The sequence below is a fragment of the Diprion similis genome, chromosome 2, assembly GCF_021155765.1.
Source record: "Diprion similis isolate iyDipSimi1 chromosome 2, iyDipSimi1.1, whole genome shotgun sequence".
Classification (NCBI taxonomy): domain Eukaryota; kingdom Metazoa; phylum Arthropoda; class Insecta; order Hymenoptera; family Diprionidae; genus Diprion; species Diprion similis.
Window position 1 is genome coordinate 12,317,416 of NC_060106.1, and position 17,331 is coordinate 12,334,746.

General features: G+C 40.3%; 1 protein-coding gene across 2 annotated transcripts in view; it reads right to left on the reverse strand.

Annotated features, from left to right (window-relative positions):
• Window positions 1-9,884: 9,884 nt before the first annotated feature.
• The window catches only part of LOC124416651, a 95,703-nt gene continuing 88,256 nt past the window's right edge, over window positions 9,885-17,331 (reverse strand). Inside the window, exons 4-5 of one of the 2 annotated variants that reach the window (XR_006930794.1) lie at window positions 11,549-12,022; window positions 9,885-10,234 (exon numbers count right to left, since the gene is read on the reverse strand). Coding sequence is in view for 1 of the 2 variants with exons in the window: in XM_046897908.1 (XP_046753864.1) it covers window positions 11,950-12,022 (73 nt within the window). In the remaining variant the exon portion in view is untranslated. Of the gene's footprint in view, window positions 10,235-11,424; window positions 12,023-17,331 lie in introns of those variants that run through there. The other variant, XM_046897908.1, reaches the window with a different exon arrangement.

Consider the following 17,331-nt stretch of genomic DNA (forward strand, 5'->3'; position numbering starts at 1 on the left):
CTATAACGCGGGCCACAATAGTATCTAATATTTGAATAAATGTCATCGGTTAAAACCGGTAGAATTTTCCGATTTGGTGTAATCCGATCGCATCCAATTTTCTAAACATACATTATAGGTCTAGTATCACTTGACTCTTCGCAATATCTTTCGTATTTAGTACTGTATACATATATATATTACATATATGTGATGTTATTTCTAATTTGTAATATTTACAGTAGGAGTGACAAAAATAAACAAAGTTTAATAATAAATTACACGTCTCAGATTTTATTTATACCTTATCACCTTCAGCTCCTCACCACCTACATAATTATATTATAATGTTAGGTATGCAATTCAATCGCTGCAATGATTGTCAATACGCTACGCGACACTTTAAACAATGAAAAATAACGTGACACATTAGCTTCTATAAATAATCCGTACATAGGTACCATGAATTGTATAAGTTACGATGGGTTTTGTATTGCATAATTGATGAGGTCTCGTAACTTGGTACCACAGAAAGAGTTAAAAATAATTAACATTGCTCATATAGGTATTAAGTTCAGCGTGTAATCCATGCCGTTTTTCATTCAACCGTTGCTTTTCAAACAATATTCGTTACCGAGTTCTTCAAACTCACCTCTTCCGAGCCAATGTACGAGTATTATATTGGTATTAGTGCATACATACATACATCACACGCATGTGCACATATAACTCGTTATTTAGAGCAATTTTTTGAGGTGTTCGAAACAATTTAGGTATTAAACTCGTATGGTCTATTCATTGGCAAAAGCGATCGATCTGCACATATTCCAAACATCGCTCGGAAGGAAAACTCGATATTTTAATCTCAACTTCTATTTTTCTATTTTTACTTCCGTTCTTCTAATTGTATACAGAAATTTACGACGCGGAGAACAGCGATGCACAAGCTCTGGAGTCTGGTAAACCTAGGAAATGGTTTACGGTAGAGATGATGCGGTTACCTTGTTCAGATTATCTTATACTGGCCTACACGAACAGTTTGAATAGATTTTAATAAATTAAACGTCTTGGAAATAATACGTAGCGTTGAAATACACCGAGGCTGGTATTCTCGGTTGTGTAGAAATTCAGAAGCAGTGGATATTACAACGTCGTTCTTTAGATGTCGGGTATCGCAGCCCATTGCGATCTTCGCTCACCTGCACCTCGAGCGTACAATATTTGAAATTCGTTGAAATTTATCGTCTTTATGGTCTCAATGTCAGAGAGTCTTCCAACGATTAATTAGCGGCGCTGATTCACCTAAAACAGACTGCGCGTATCGCAATATATAAGCGCAAATCTTATACCGTATACGTCTGTAATCGGAATTGCTGTTTAAATACGGAGTATTATGTGCACGGTTATCTCATATCGCGTTATATTATAGCCTCTTATGTGCTCTTTCAATTAACAAAGTTTATCACTCGTTGCTCTTTCAAGTGTAAATATTTTTCGAGAAACTGTGCGATTCTCCGATTATTTTCGACGGATCAACTTGTCACTACAGCGGCATTACATAAAATAATACGTATGTACATACGTACATGTATACATAAATGTCCTAGAACGTTCTCGAACTTACCCTACACGTACTCTAATCTATGTATAACACACAGCTGTAATAGCTTCGCGCGACGCTGTCAGAGGCCTGTATATATGTATAATATACACACACACACACACATGTGTACACCGGGCACATGGCCATTGTGTCTGTACACATATGCACACCGGTAAAGGGCGAGCGTGTGCCGCACAACACAATAGAGACTGTCGAGTTGTAAAATCTCGATCGAAGCCGCGTTCTCGTTATTATAGACAATGCGAAGGTAGACGGTGACCTATTGTTCTCAGTGAACCGGAAACCGGAAATCTATAAATCGATGTTTAAAAATGTACAAATTTAATCCGCAATACATAGTCAATTACATGGACATGTGCTACACGTGCAGGTTTCGTATGAGTCAGCTGCATGCGAAATTGGTCAATTCAATTCGGCCGATTGGGCAAGAAAACCAGTTTTCACAGCTTAGGTATACTTTCTTTTTTCATTCAACGATGGGTAGGTTGTAATGTTGACGGGGAAATTTACTTGAACGCAAACCAGTAATTTTCTGTTCAATACATGTGCTGTACAGACACGGAAAGCCTGTGTTTTTGAAATTCATAGACTAGATTCATGAATTCGAAACATCGTGGTGATTTTCCGTGCATGAAACTTGTGTTTGAAATCTATAGATCCCGAAATCTGTCGGTACAGCACGTTGCACACATTGACGCTATGTTCCCAAAGGCATCCTTACCGGAAACGGCGGTACGATATAACTTTATACGTGGATAGGCGTCTTTCCAGTTTCCCTGCAGGCTTACCGTCCCTCCGATATTTTTTATGCTGCTGTCTTAGGTTCAACTGCGTTGAAGCGTGCAATACCTGCAAGTTCGTGGCATTCTCGTTTTGATTTCGCAAAACCCAAGCCCAGTGCTTACGGTCATAGATGCCTGCGAATTATGGCGTAGAGTCGTTAGCGCGAGGATTATTGGTGGTCGAAATTTGCGTAGGATTGCGTATAATAATATCGGGTGGATACGAAGCGTCGCGGAAGGAGGCCTTTCGCTTAGAAAAAATGAGAAAATTTTTTTCACCACTATGAGCAGCCGTTCATTCTATACATCGTGCACTAGGCATATAATGGCCCTGACTGCCATATGTACGAGTATGTATACGTACATGCAAATTTTGCGAACATGACGGCATCTTCGCATACACGAAGTATCGATGTATAAAGGCACGTGCAGCACTTTGAATCGGTGAGGTAATTGTCGAGATAAAAACTCTGTTTTCAACTTTTAATCAGAAATCATTAATTATATCTTTGCTGAGTGATTGATGGAGTGACTGTCACGAAAACAGGTCCGCGGGTCCGCCAAGAATATCTCAAAACTATGTATGTATGTACGTACGTGATTTCACGTATTATACGGTCTACTGTATAGCTCTGACGTTTGAATGACGTCACGAGTAGAGCATTTTGGATTTTTTACTTTTGTACACATATTACTTATCTTTTGATGATGTCTTTCTCTTTCATTTTCTACAGCTCTTCCACGAGTGGTTTCGTGTATTAATATACGGTATATGTATAACGTAATGTATATCATATGCGTACATAGCGTGAAGCTCCTGCACGAAGATCAAAATCGTTATCAGCGAATCGCGCAAGGTGCGGTAAGCGCAACAGTTGCTTTCCTATTTTGTGGTCTTTGTGGGTCATGTTTTAATTTTTTCGCCGATTTATGCGCTCTGCACTCGCAATCAAGGCGACAAAATCTATGGCGTTTCCGGGTGAATTCGTACAGGTCGTTGCTACCGTTAGAGAGACGGGAAAAAATATTTTATGAAATGACGGATTTCTGCTTATAGAGCGTGGAAAATATTCACCCTATTTTCGCTTCAACTGATTCATGCAATTAATGTTTAATTTCCAGAGCTCTGCGGCAACTTTTATACGTTTGCAATACAATTAGTCAAAGTGACACACGCGTGTCCGCGTTTTACTACTAACGATACGGTCGTTAAAAAATGGGAACTACATCCTAGAGAAATGACCTGATTGTCATGATATGCGAAAACAACAATGGAGTGATGACATGGAAGGCAATACCTAATTACAAATTAATCGCGTAAATGGGTAAGGCAGGAACCGATGGTTCCTTGTAATCGGAACTTTCGTTCGTCAATACCTCTCTCTGTTTAACTGTGTAATTTGCGATTACAAAACTACTCCGTCCTTATATGTTATCAACTTTTACTTGCAGTCATCTCCGGATATCCTGGTGAAATTTTGATTTCATCCTATATTTAATGATGAGATAATGCAGAAATGAATTTTTTGTTTAGACCGTTGTTCCTTATTCGATTAAATATTTGTGATTTTTCTGAACGTTCAGAATAACAAAAAGCTAGAATAAATATTTGAAACAACGTAAGCTTCATGCCGAGAAGCTTGATTTACATAAAATCTGTATTTTTATATTTCTTTTTATGATGTATCGGACTGTGAATTGTGTATAGGTATAACGATATATAAATTTCGTGGATAAGTTGATGAAAATTTGTATATAAAGTAATGGACGGAGGTAACGTAGGGGAAATAAATCGAATCTCAATTCTTAACCGGAATATTAATATCTTTAACTTAATTCAGAACCGTGTTCGTGAATTTACTTGTTCCTCACCCTTGTGGCACTGATTCAATATTACAATATTATTATACTTAGATGTAGACTTCGTAGAGTATGTTACAGTGGTTAATTGAAGTCTGTGCATTAAAAAAATAGACAGTTTTTAAGACCCGCAGGGTTATAATAATGTAAAATGAATGTCAAGATTAATTTAGGTTGTTCTTCCTGTAGCCGTACCCTTAATTAATGTTAAAGAAAACTTGAAAGCGGTAAGGCTACGCACTCACGATTCGAAGAAACGGGGTCTTTGTAACGCTCAAGATTACGGTCATGATTTTGGGCAGGTAAATGATGATTACGCGTTAACAGAAGGAACAGTGAATGATATCTACGATCTATATATGCACAATTATACGAAAGAGTAAAGAGTATAAAGGACTGGGAGTTTCTCATCTGAGTTATAAAATGTGGTTTTTTTTTTATTTCAAAGCGTGGGCCAACCGCGGACGTTTTACATCGTTAGATGTTTATCCTTTGAGGATGAAACATCGTTTCAATAAACAGTTCTAATCTAACTTCTTTTGTACGAATAAATCTTGATAGATTAATTATTATTAATCACAGCCATCAAGTCGTACAAGAGGCTGTTTGTAAGGTCGAATTTTCTCCATCAATTATGACACGAAAAAAATCACTGCGGGTATAATTATTAATAACGTAACGAAGTTGTGTTCGCATCCTTTGTGTACCCTAGCACGGCTGATGCCGATATGGTATTCAGTTTTCATCAAATGTTCAATCGTTTCTTCTCAATTGTACGGTTACTCGATCAACAAACAGTCAGTCGTCAGACTTCAACAGGAGCATTTCGATTCAAAGTATATTCGCTTTTTTACACATTATTCTTTGCTGCGACAATTCTTTGACTCGACGTTTGCTCGCTGTCAAACTTGGGCTAATATTAGTTATATTATAATAGGCCCAACTTTGGTTGTCGGCATTGGACCTGTATTGCTTGTCCCGCATTTTTAATTTCGTCCCATATGAGCTGTCAAACTTTGCCTAATATTGGAGCTGTTATTGAGCGAATTTTAAAGATACGTATGAAGCCAAATGAAAAAAAACTTTATGAATCGACATTGACTAAATACAAACGCCCGAAATTGGGCCTACAAATTAATTTCCACACGTGCATGCGTCGAAAATTGGGATAGTTTGCAGAGCAATACAATAGATATACTATATCCGAAGCGTGAAGTATGATTATAGGGTGGAAAATTTTTGGACATCCGATAAATAAAACGATAATAAATTTCGTTGAAGTTGCCAAACATCGTACAGACACCGATGATTGTTGGTACTACAATAACACTCGAATAAATAAACTTGCGACAAGCAAGTACTCAGTACAAAGGTATAACTATTCTTAGACCCCAGATATTTCGGTTCGTTTGCTCACGTACGAACATTGCGATATACGTGCATTATACGTACGTGCTGTGTAAACGCGTCAGTAAAGATCGCTACACCAGCCGTTTGTAATCGACCGTAAATTTGTTCGAAACCCTCGCGTGATATCTTGGTAAAGAATAACACACGGCATTCAGTAAACTTCGAAGCAACGTATTGCTTATATTTTTGTTGTTTTATCTTTCAATTTCTTTTCCTTTTTTTCTTCTTCTTCTTCTTCTTCTTTTTTTTTTCAATCTTTGTTTTAGTTATATTGAATTTTATTATTAACATTCAACACTCGAACAGGCTTACTATAGGTACACAATAATACGTGTACGTGCTCACGACGAGCTAATGTTTTCTCAACAATCTTGCAGGGTACGATAGTTATCGACAAACACGATAATAAATGTGTAAAGATGATAACGCGGCCTTTCGACTATATACTATACCTATACACATATATACACCTATTGTAGTCAACGTACTTCTTCGCCTTGCGAAACTATAATAAATATTACACATGTATGAATACATAGCTGCGTGAGTATAACTTTTACATACCTATACACATCGCTGCCTGAGCTATTATACATAGGTAAATTGCAATAGTGAAATAGTAAAAAAGAATAAAAGACTGGCACTTAGAGGAGTCTCTTATATAGAAACAATAAACCTCCTTTCGGCGCTTCTTCCACACCCCTGTTGTCGTTAATTATAATTATTCGTGATTAATTCCGGTGATCGGCAAGGATGCGAACAGGTAGGTACAACGTATCTAGGAAGGGCCGAGCGAGGACGGGCGATAAAGGTAAAGAAACGAGAGGGAGGGAGGAGGAGGCCTTGGATAACAGCCCCCGTTCTCACTCACTTAGTTATAAGCTCGTGTAATATAATGGAAAGACAAGCAACCGACGTACGTACGACCCGAGCACGCCTGCTGCACGAAGCCTTGTCCCTGGGATACTTACATTAGACGTTACTTACGGTATTGGTACTTACGGCTCGCCATAGCGCAGCCTCGCGCACTTAGCATTCGCTTGTGTTACACCGGTGGAGCATGGAGCATGGAGCATGGAGCATGGAGCATAGCCGATAGAGGATAGAGGATAGAGGATCACCGCGATATTGTACGTAGGTATACCTAGAAGGGTAAGCTCGGAGATGTGGGTCAGGGACAGGCAGTCAACGCTCGCTACCAGATGCTGCAGCGTGCTTGCGCTCTGCCTCTCTTATACCTTGTACCTATACCTATACAGGCATAGTGTAGGTATAATAGGTACTGCGAAATACAGCGGGTTCCTATACCTGTTATAACAGCGTGAAAATTATCACTCTTTATTCAGATACGCGTACGTTATACGTTACCTCGATTGCAGAAGTGAAAATAACGACGAGTGAATGTAGTCGTGCAGTCGTATGGATGTTAAATTTCGAAAAATTGCACCTACGATTCTTAACTGCTGTTGCAGATGCAGTGTCATATTTGTATATTTTATAATGCAAATATATACTTATCTATATAGGTCCATAAATGCCTGGGCAAGTATCGGAGAATTTAATGTGAAAGCACGATAAAAAATGGGCACAAATTCGGGACAAATATGCGTAGATAATGATATGGAATCTTGAAAAATTAACGAAAACAACGAACACTTGGTGTATTACCAAACATATTCGTGTATTATTCGGTGTCGCGCGATGCTTCTAGAATCGCAAAGCGGTGAGTTATAATTATTCGTTCATGTACGTTTGAAAGTGACTACTGTTTTACGATACATAGGTATAGAGTACGTATAGGCCGGGGGGGTAGGAAGGTGTAGGTATAATATAAGATCGCGAGCGCGCGCTGCTTTTTTTATGTACAGAACCGCAGGATGTGTAGAATATATCATGTATAAGCCACGTATGTATAGATACGTATGACTGGGTACATAGGCATAGATACATACACACACACACACACAAACATACGCAAGCGCGACAGGCATATGCACAGGTAAGTGTATTTGCGTTACGCAAACAACCGAATGAGTCAGCGACTCCGTTGCCGATTCGCGAGACGCTCCGTCGACTCTCCCGCGGTTGTTAAAACTGAACCCTAATCGGCTTGTGGGTTAAAATTCGAAAGCTTGTAGGTATAGGTAGGTACCTGTCGGGAAAGGCTCGTAGAGCGCAAAAGACGTTATAATAGAGTACAGCAAGAAAGGGCAGTGTTCTGTTCCGTTTCCGTTTTGACTTTATTATAGGTTTAACGGGACGCTATATTCGGTCTATACCGACAGAGTGAAATGTCACTGTTTTCGACTATTACACTCACTCTTAGGAATCACTCACCGCTCGTTTCGAGAGCTACGAGTATAGTTTCCGGATGAGTTGTTCGTTCGTAGCAGCGTGCGCGGGGCCCAAAGTCGAAAAAAAATCTGGACCCCGGTACGATGACGCATGCACGGATGAAGACGGCGAGAAAGGGAATATGTAGAAGAGAAAGATGGAAGAAATGTAAAAAAAAGTCTGCACGAAACGCGCGTTATGCGTATAATTATTATCATAGCAGGTAAATACACGATGTATAATGTGTGCCTGCCCACCACGCCATGCACGAGTCATTCGTGACTCGCCTCCGATTCCGGAGTTTCTGTCGAGCGAGTGTAGAGACATGCATTGTGTAGGCCCTCCGAGTTTCTGCGGTGCCTGAAATTACGTACAGTATAGGTATGTACCTCCACCGCATACTCTACTCACAGACACGCACGCACACTGTGCTGCCTAAAGTGGCGAGAGTACGAGGTGGTGGAGGGCGAAAAGGGGGGGGGGGGGAGGAGGAGGAGGAGGAGGGACCAGCGACACGGCCAGAGAAGGGACATGGCGTGACGTTGCTCAAACCACGATAAGAAACAATAGAAACTTATTAACTACTTATCTCCAGCAGAGTATAAAATAATGGGAAAAAAGAACAAGGGTTAGGTAAAAAGAGAAAATTAAATAAAAACCATGATGAAGAAAAAAACGACATCGACGCGTTAAAGCTAGAAGGTCGTATCAGTATGGGTATAGTATATCACGCGGGGTATATACATTAGACATATATGATGTATATACCCGTACCACGTAACTACCGGCAATAACATTTTTCCAACAACATTGATCGGTTTTATTTTTGAACAAAAAACTGTTCGGTGGTTTTTGATTGATTCCTTTTTCATCTTTCATTACGTATCCGGGCGTTACATCAAATTGTAACGTTGGTGACGGTTGTACCTGCGACTCGTTTAGGCAGGCCACTCGATATACTCAACTGCAAATGCGGTTGTAAATTCGGCTGTCTTACGCGAAAAATTAGGTTTATTTATATAGAAGTCAAATATGCCGTTACCTTCGAAGAGAAACAAAGTCTCGTGAACAAATTTGCTCTAATCAACTCGCAATAAATTAGCCGAATGTGACTTGTATTTCGGTATTTTTCTTTCCTCTGTATCACGTAGAACGAATAAATTAATCGACTGGAATAGGCCTTGATATCGTTACGGTTTTCACGTATAAATTATCTTGCAGTGTTCTACATACGAAATCAAACTCGGTGTCTGGTTACAATGTTAGATTGAGAAAGATTCTCGAATGGTAAAATGATTCTTTTCAGAAACATCGGCAAATTATCAGCCTGGACGGCGGCGATCGATGGCTGTCGAAGAGGATACCGAATGACATGCAAATTATGGAAAGCACTCAGTCAACTCCGAGATTGAGGCAACCCTCGGTGTTTCTTAATCGTCAAGAGATCGATCCTCGTCGAGAGACGTAGGAATCGAAATTTCGAGGGACTGTGACAACCGCACGGTTTCAACTGATGTCAATTTATCGCTAATCCTACAGTCGTTCGTCACGCCGTGTATACCTACGTTATTTTGTACGTGTACCCGAAAACGCTCCGATGCTTCATGACGAGAAATCGATACCTACAGTACCAAATACGGACATGCAAATGTTCCCAAGTCAATATTGTACTGGGTTTACCCGCGGGTAAAAGGTCCACGGTGCTGGAGTAAATCACTCTGAATACCTAAATCCGCAATATCGCTAATATTGCAAACCCGAATCCCTTCGTTTATGAGGGACCGTCGAATCCTGCTAATCCTTAAACCCTCGCGTCCGGAAAAAATCACGTGAACTAATTTGGGATTTCACTTTTATTTAATATCCAGTAATGCAATCTGAGCTTACTTGGAATGGTTTATTCGTTTGAACATATGAATTTCGAAGCTTCCCGATAACAAGTTGTTATCTCATACATAATACCTATATTGAATACGAAAAACAAACTTATACGACGATTAATTTTGTCATCTTGTTGTTTTTCCATGCTGCGAATACTTCAAGGCGATTTCAGACGTTTCTCGTTCAGTGTAAATTCCACATGCCAAGATCGTAAACAAGGTCTGTATAGAGATAAATTTAATCGATCATACGCCTTCGCTAGAAAAATATCTCTTCTGTGCAGGTGTGAACCGGTATTTTAACAATAAAACACGTCTCCGTCATCGCACAGCATTATTCTCGATATTCGAAAGTTATTTTTTCCCTGAAATCATTAAAAGAGACCATTATAAAGTGTAGCGGAAATATAAATAGACCTTATCGCCCGATCCCCCTCGTGCTTTATAGGTACACACACACACTGAGTTTACACTCATCTAATCTCGAGATCGGTCTACCTTGATTATCAATTTTTTCCAATTTATTATCACGAAATTTTTATCTGTTTACACATAAACTTGCAACATCGAGGTAGACAGCAGGGCGGATAGACAGCCGGTCTCAGACAGTCCGGCAGACAGAGTGAAGCAGGTACACTGTAAAGCGGGTAATTGAATGCAGAAGCACATGCGATTTCATCACGCTTCCAGGTTGAAATTCAACCATGGACAAGCAAGGTGTCCACAGCTGGGGTTGAGGAATCGTCGAAAGTAAAAAAAAATTCAACAAAGGTGACCGTCCCAAAAACGTGTTACTTACAAATTTTCCCAAACTTATGCAGGTGGAGTAGTAAAAGTGCCACGTAAACGTGTTATATACAGGGCGGTCGTTTTAATGTTTACATTTCGCGACATTACAACACTGGTTCCGGTATAAAAGTTTTCAAATTACCGAAATAAGCATTCTTTTTTATCGTTTATAACGCTAATTTCAACTATATTCCTAAGAAGAGAGTTTGCTAAAATTCTTCATTTTATGTAGGGCAGTATGCATGTTCCGAAAAAATTTTAGTTCCTCCGTGAATGTGTTCGAAAAACTTTTTACCTTCACTTTAGATACCTTCATAATTTGGAAATTTGTAGAAATAATTTTCGATCAGATTTCGATATCTAGTAAGAACATGAAAATAAAGACAAGCCAACAATTTATAATGGAACACCCTGTAGATACGAGCAGCGTAGGTATATAACACATTAAATATTCACGTCTAAAGCTATGCAGATGTCATATAGTTATTGTAAAGCGCGGCAGGTATATATCGGATGGAATGTAGTAGGATAGGCAGGTACAGTGCAGGCTGGCTGTAAACCGAAGCGCCGCTGTAACAGGGTTCGCATAAATTATTCATTCAAATTCACTTTTAATTTCGCGTTTCCGCCAGTCGAGGTTGCGTTACGTGCTGCGGTGCAAATTGCGAGCTCTGGTGTTTTGATAGAGAGCTGAGACATTTTCGCAAAACGGTGAAATTTTCGCAGCACTGGATTATTGCATCGACAATAATATAGTTGAGTTATAAAAGTTGTGCGAGACTATTTCGTTTCATACTTCCAGTCGGTCATGTGCGATAAAGAGACTTTGGTAAATAAGAATAATCGATTCAATTCTAATAGTTCGGAGAAACAAGAATGGAAAGAGATACCTTACAAAAGGTTGATTGATACGTTTGTAAGAAAACACTTGGCACAATGAACAAGAGACAAATGACTCTTGCTTCCAATTGACAGTGCAATAAGCGATGAATAGAATTCAACAACCTTCGAGCAAAGTTGATCGAAACGGTTAGAATCTACGATCGTCGATCTTTACGAGCTTCTAAAAGATTCCAAGATACAACGAATTGCTCTACTCTCACAAGTCAATGCCTTTTTAATCCAATAACAAAGCTGATGTTATTTACGATATTGATTGTAAAGGTACGGCAACGAATGCTGGGACTATTACGTTGTCTGTCTTAGAAAAAACGTACGTTGTAAGTACGATTGATTTACCTCAGTTTCCAGTATTTGGTCCTTATATATGCAGCAGTTATTGCCTTCCACTTTACTGTTTACCCTTCTTCTTCCCCTGAGATTTTTCACCTTGCTGAGGGACGATAACGCACTCCGTATTCAATCTGAAACATAAAATTATAAAAGTGCTATAATAAAGTGATTAATTAACTGATCACGTTTACATCGTACGTTTGTGATTCAATAACGGTCCTATTTGTATACGATGATATTGCACGGAATTGAAAGTTGCCCGTAATACTAGCGAGGCCACTTACGCTATAAAAATATCGTTATACCTCCGATGAAATAATACGGTTCGATTGAGAGCGTCCCGTACTGTGAACCTATTTTACAGTCCAATAGTGTAAGTCGTATAGCACCCTAATTAAAAGTGTTTAGTGATGTAAAAAATTGTCTCGCGATCAAGCTCCTTACGAAGTTTGGGTGCTGTCAGCTGTCAAATTCACGTCACGTAACCTTCACAGAAGTTGGTCGAATTGGAAAAAATTTGGTAGAAAAAACCGACCATTGTACGAACTGTCAGTATTGTGTTTTATAGATATGTAAGTCTGATATTGAATTTGAGAGAAAATGTGTGGAGATATAGGTTGTGTATGTATTTTCCTACAGTTCGTCGAACGCGGTTGTGCAATTTACATGAAATTTTTATAGCTGGTCTTTCTCCAACGATGTGATGTTTTTCTTTTTCTTTCCTTTATTTATATCTTCTGAATTCGTTACAACTTGACATGGAAGCGTGGGTGTGAGAACAGTTTGAAATTTTATACTTGCATACAACTCTAAAACTGAATGAAGCTCGAGCTTTACGGAATTCAACTTGTCGTTCAAAGAAATACTGAATATTTCAGTTAACCCCGAGTGCAAATGGGACGTTTTTTATTCCTCGACGATGTTTGCCGAGCCGCTACCCACTTTATCGTAAAATGCATCTTAATTGTTTCATGCGTCATGTATTCTTGACCGTGAAACCATAGCGGAGTAAAAGCTCCTCGTTTTCCTCGTTGTTATTCAAGATGTGAGAAGTTCTTTTTATATTCATAGGCAGGATAATGTGCAATAGTAATCGTGTTGCAGGTGCGTTTTTTTTTCAAGTAATGGCTCCTATTCCCCGGTTTAATTATCATCGTATATAAAAAACATTCAAATCTGAATATAATATACTTACATACACGTTTCTAATTGCACCCTACTTTCCGGTTTTATTTTAAATTAGCATTGCTGATGATAAGCCTTACATTGATTTCACGGCCTACATACAAGCGATGTCTTGTAAGCCGTTGCGCTGCACGTACACCACCTAGAGCTGAATCACCAAAAATACTTGCTAACAATAAGCCAGGAAGTGGGACTTGTGAAACGACGAAATATTTCACAACATATATTTCCGGGCAACGTATCAGCGCTAAGGTGTTCGCGTGTACGTTGTACATGAAATGTGTGTCCGTGCGTGTGTCTTAAGTGCTCGCAAGACGTCAAAATATAAATTATCACGACCCTTTTGAGGCGGTTTTATTTTCAATTTTTCTACGTCCTGGCGTTAACCAAGCGCGTTTTCTCAACAAGAAATTTAAGATTTGCACCTCGTTCGACATCACATTTCGATTCACCACTCAAACATTTCTCGCTGTCGCGATCACCTAGGAATAATTATAACACCCGGAGTAGAGGAGGTATTCACTCATAAATCGGGGGACATGCGATTGCAATAATTTCACGTGATTTTAACTGATTTCAACCGATTTTAAAGCGATTGCTTTCCAAATTGGTTAGCGATTTGTGCAAGTGAATATCCCCTCGATAATACCTGTATGGCTATAATAAAGTACGATACGTATGGAAAGCTAAAGCAAATTGACGTCAGTCTGCATCGGCGAGTACGCCAATGGCGTCAGAAAACATATCAGATCGTCGAAAGTTGATTCCGCTAGAAGGCTTGATCGCTGGTCGTTGACTTGTTGTTAGTTATCACGGAGGGGGTATCCCACCGGCACATCGTCGCTTCGCGTACATACACAGTCACTATATATGTACGCGCGTGTGTATACGTGTGTGAGTGTGTGTGTGTGTATATATATATATATGTAGATACGTTTAATAGAATAGTCAAAAATTTCTACCTTCGAGATCGCGGCCCCATTCTGGGAATATAGACCGCTGTTCCTCATTTCAAATTCAATTCAAATGCAGATTTGAGTCTGTGGAACTTGGATTTCAGGCATAATACGGAAAGCGCTTATCTTATAGGTGCGATGAACTCTCGCCGGATGTGAATTTATACACACTTCAGTCGACAGAGCGAGGTGGAATCAGAATCGAGTTGACGCGTTGACTCGATCATCCAAACACGTGGGTGTACTTCGAGTTTCAGTAACAATCACGGTTTTTATATGTATGTGTATATGTGCCTTAAGCCGTATAGGTAGGTATACATGTGGATTCACTTTTCCTTCACGTGACAAAAGATCCTTGACATTTTGTATTTAATTTTGGAATGATTAGCTAATGTTCACGGATATGGCGGGCAAATTTTTATTGCGATAATTTATTTAAACGACGAGACTTGCAGGGTCCTTGGTAAAAAAACTGTCCTTCGACGTTGCGGTTACTTCTATTTGGGAATGATTCGAAATCCGGGCAACGACCCGCGAACGGTGACTCAATAAACAGTCAACGAACCGATATCGGGTGATATCTCACGTGGAAAAAATTAGCACAGAGTTGAGATTAGCAAATCAAAAAAGGGCTCTAGTTTCTTTTTTTTTTCTTCAGTTATATCGTCGCTACGCGACGCGATAGAGCAGAAGGGATATTACAGTCTCGCTTATGTAGTATAAACGGAGATTAATCGCTGAACGGCATCGCGAAAGGATATTTATTCATTCGCGAAATTTGAATGAGCCTTGAATGGACAATTAATTTCCACTTGTTTACGACATATTTTGCAGATACGGGTATCACCATCGAGATAGCAAAATTCCCACCATCTCACAGTCACCTGCGTACCTGAGTGATGGGGCGCTATTCACCGTCGCGATACTTACCATACCTAATACAATAGGTATGTTATCTCACAGCCCCATATTTCGCATGGTTATAACTGGTAAACAGTCAAAAGGAGGAGGATGACGGAAGGAGAAAACAAACAGAATAATACAAAATAGTTGATTCTACACACCGTCTTGATACTCGCGGTTATGCGTAAGGCTCTTCGCACTACAGTATTTCACGCAGCTCACTGAAAAGGCCAAACTTCCTATATACGAGGCTCCGCTATACAAGGTGTGATGAAAAAGGTGACTTTCAATAAATTAATTGACTTTTTGGGATGAAGATCCGTTGATTCTCTCGAAAAATAACTAAATTGCAAATTTCGTTAAACAAGTGAAATAAATATTGTCTAACACAGTCTCGATCAACGTTGAGAAGAATTCTCATCAAGAACAGCGAAATGACCATATACATCCAACTTTTTAAACTTTCCAAACTTTTCGGTCGCATCATACCAGCTGTAGTTCGATGTGTAGTCCCATTCCCTCCGTACTTCGACTCGTGCTAATTTCAACGAGATAACTGCAGAGCTTGTGTCTAGAGTGATAGGAGGTTTCCTTGCGGACACCGTGTATAGAGGCGGCCGAACCGGCTTCTAGACAATCTCTACATCCATGCGTATAAATCGTAGAGCCATACCCAGAACACGCCACTGGGAGGCAGATCTCACACCGACAACAAACACGTCCGGGGGTTGCGAAGAGGCTGTGCATTTATTTATGGATATACACATAGGTATACCAACAATACTCGTATATATCTAGGTATACGGTACAGGTGGACCCGGTGTTGCGGGTGCCCTCGACTCTGCTCCACTCCCTTGTACCTGAACCCGTGGATGGATCTCCCTTCCTCGCCATCAGTGGCTACACACGTACAAATGGCCACGGTGTTTACGAGTCTGATTCGGGCTGGCTGTCTGGGGTCCCAGAAACGGGACGGCGAGGGTGCAGCGGCACGAGGTTGATTGGGTGTATGGGAAAGAGCGAGCGAGTGAGGTAAGGAACGAAGGGACACGAGGTATGATTTAAGTCAGAGATAGCGGAGGCAGGCGACTAATAGGGAGTGAGAGAAAGAGAGACGGAGATACAAGGATAGGGAGAGAGAGAGAGAGAGAGAGAGAGAGACAATGATGACGTTCATTTATTGGATTTACCGGAGAAAAAGAAACGGTCCATGAGTAGGACAGCATATGCATTAAGCACGGGAGACTCTCGAGTAAACCGGTTCAAGGAGTTCAACGCGACTCGAGTTTCGTTCGACGAGCTGGATCACCGCCCGCTCGGTGATCCTCGGTGGTTCGCGGAATGGGCCAATCCTCCGATGCGAGAGCCTGGCGAGCGACCAATGGGGTATCGGCCATTACGGAAAACTAGTTTACCCGAGAAAGATCTTGGCACGGAGAACCGGTCGGTAGTCGGTTATTAGATAATTTATCTGACAGGTTTGAACTCTGCAGCGCACGTACAGGCTGCACACACATGCTGGGTACCTGCCTGCACACGATTCACGTTTCGAGAGTACTTATATATGTATACGAGGGGTGTTCAAACTTGTGGAGTTTGACACAATAAGAGTCGCGAGGTTGATTAATACCTCGTGTTTTGTTATACGGGGTAGGTATACACTGCTGGCTTTTACCGATGCCGTTCGCGCGCTTCAGCCTCGGAGATGAAAAGATATCGCATAAATCTTGAACGATTTTGGAAGACCGAGAGTGATAGGGGGAAGGAGAAGTGGGCGGACAGGCTCTGTGCCTTCAAACGGGAGCTCTCTGTCCTCGGAGTCCCACTTTTACACGGCAGCATCTCGGAAGCAGAGCTGGAGGAAGAAGGAAAAAGAGGAAAAGAAAAAAACAATTTTGTTTTAAAACAACGAGCACCACTCATCCCCAAGCTTCCAATCAAATCTTACAGACCTGCAGGAACGAGCGGAGTGAATATTATGGCGAGAAGATTTTCCTTTATACGAAGAGAAAATCGTCAGTGTGGTTACGCGTTGTAATCGACGTTAAGCGGTTTCCTGAAAATAACGGTGAACCACCACCGTCTTTTCCTTTTTTCCTCGCTCCCTTTTTCTCCTTTTTTTATATCCCTCGAGTAGTATACCCTACACGAAGATAGATATACCTATATTTATATACTTTGGTCTTTTCTTTCTATAGATGAAACGTTGAACTTGCCAGAAACGTCGTGGAGCAGAAATAGAATCTTGCCAACACCCAGCGTACGCAATTTGCATTGGGTGTATACGTAACCACTGAATAGACGAATTGGAGAAAAAACGTCAACGTCGTCGATATTTAATCCGATGCCGAAGCAAGTTGAATTATTCGTCATAGAGTTATGGAGTTTTTCGTTCA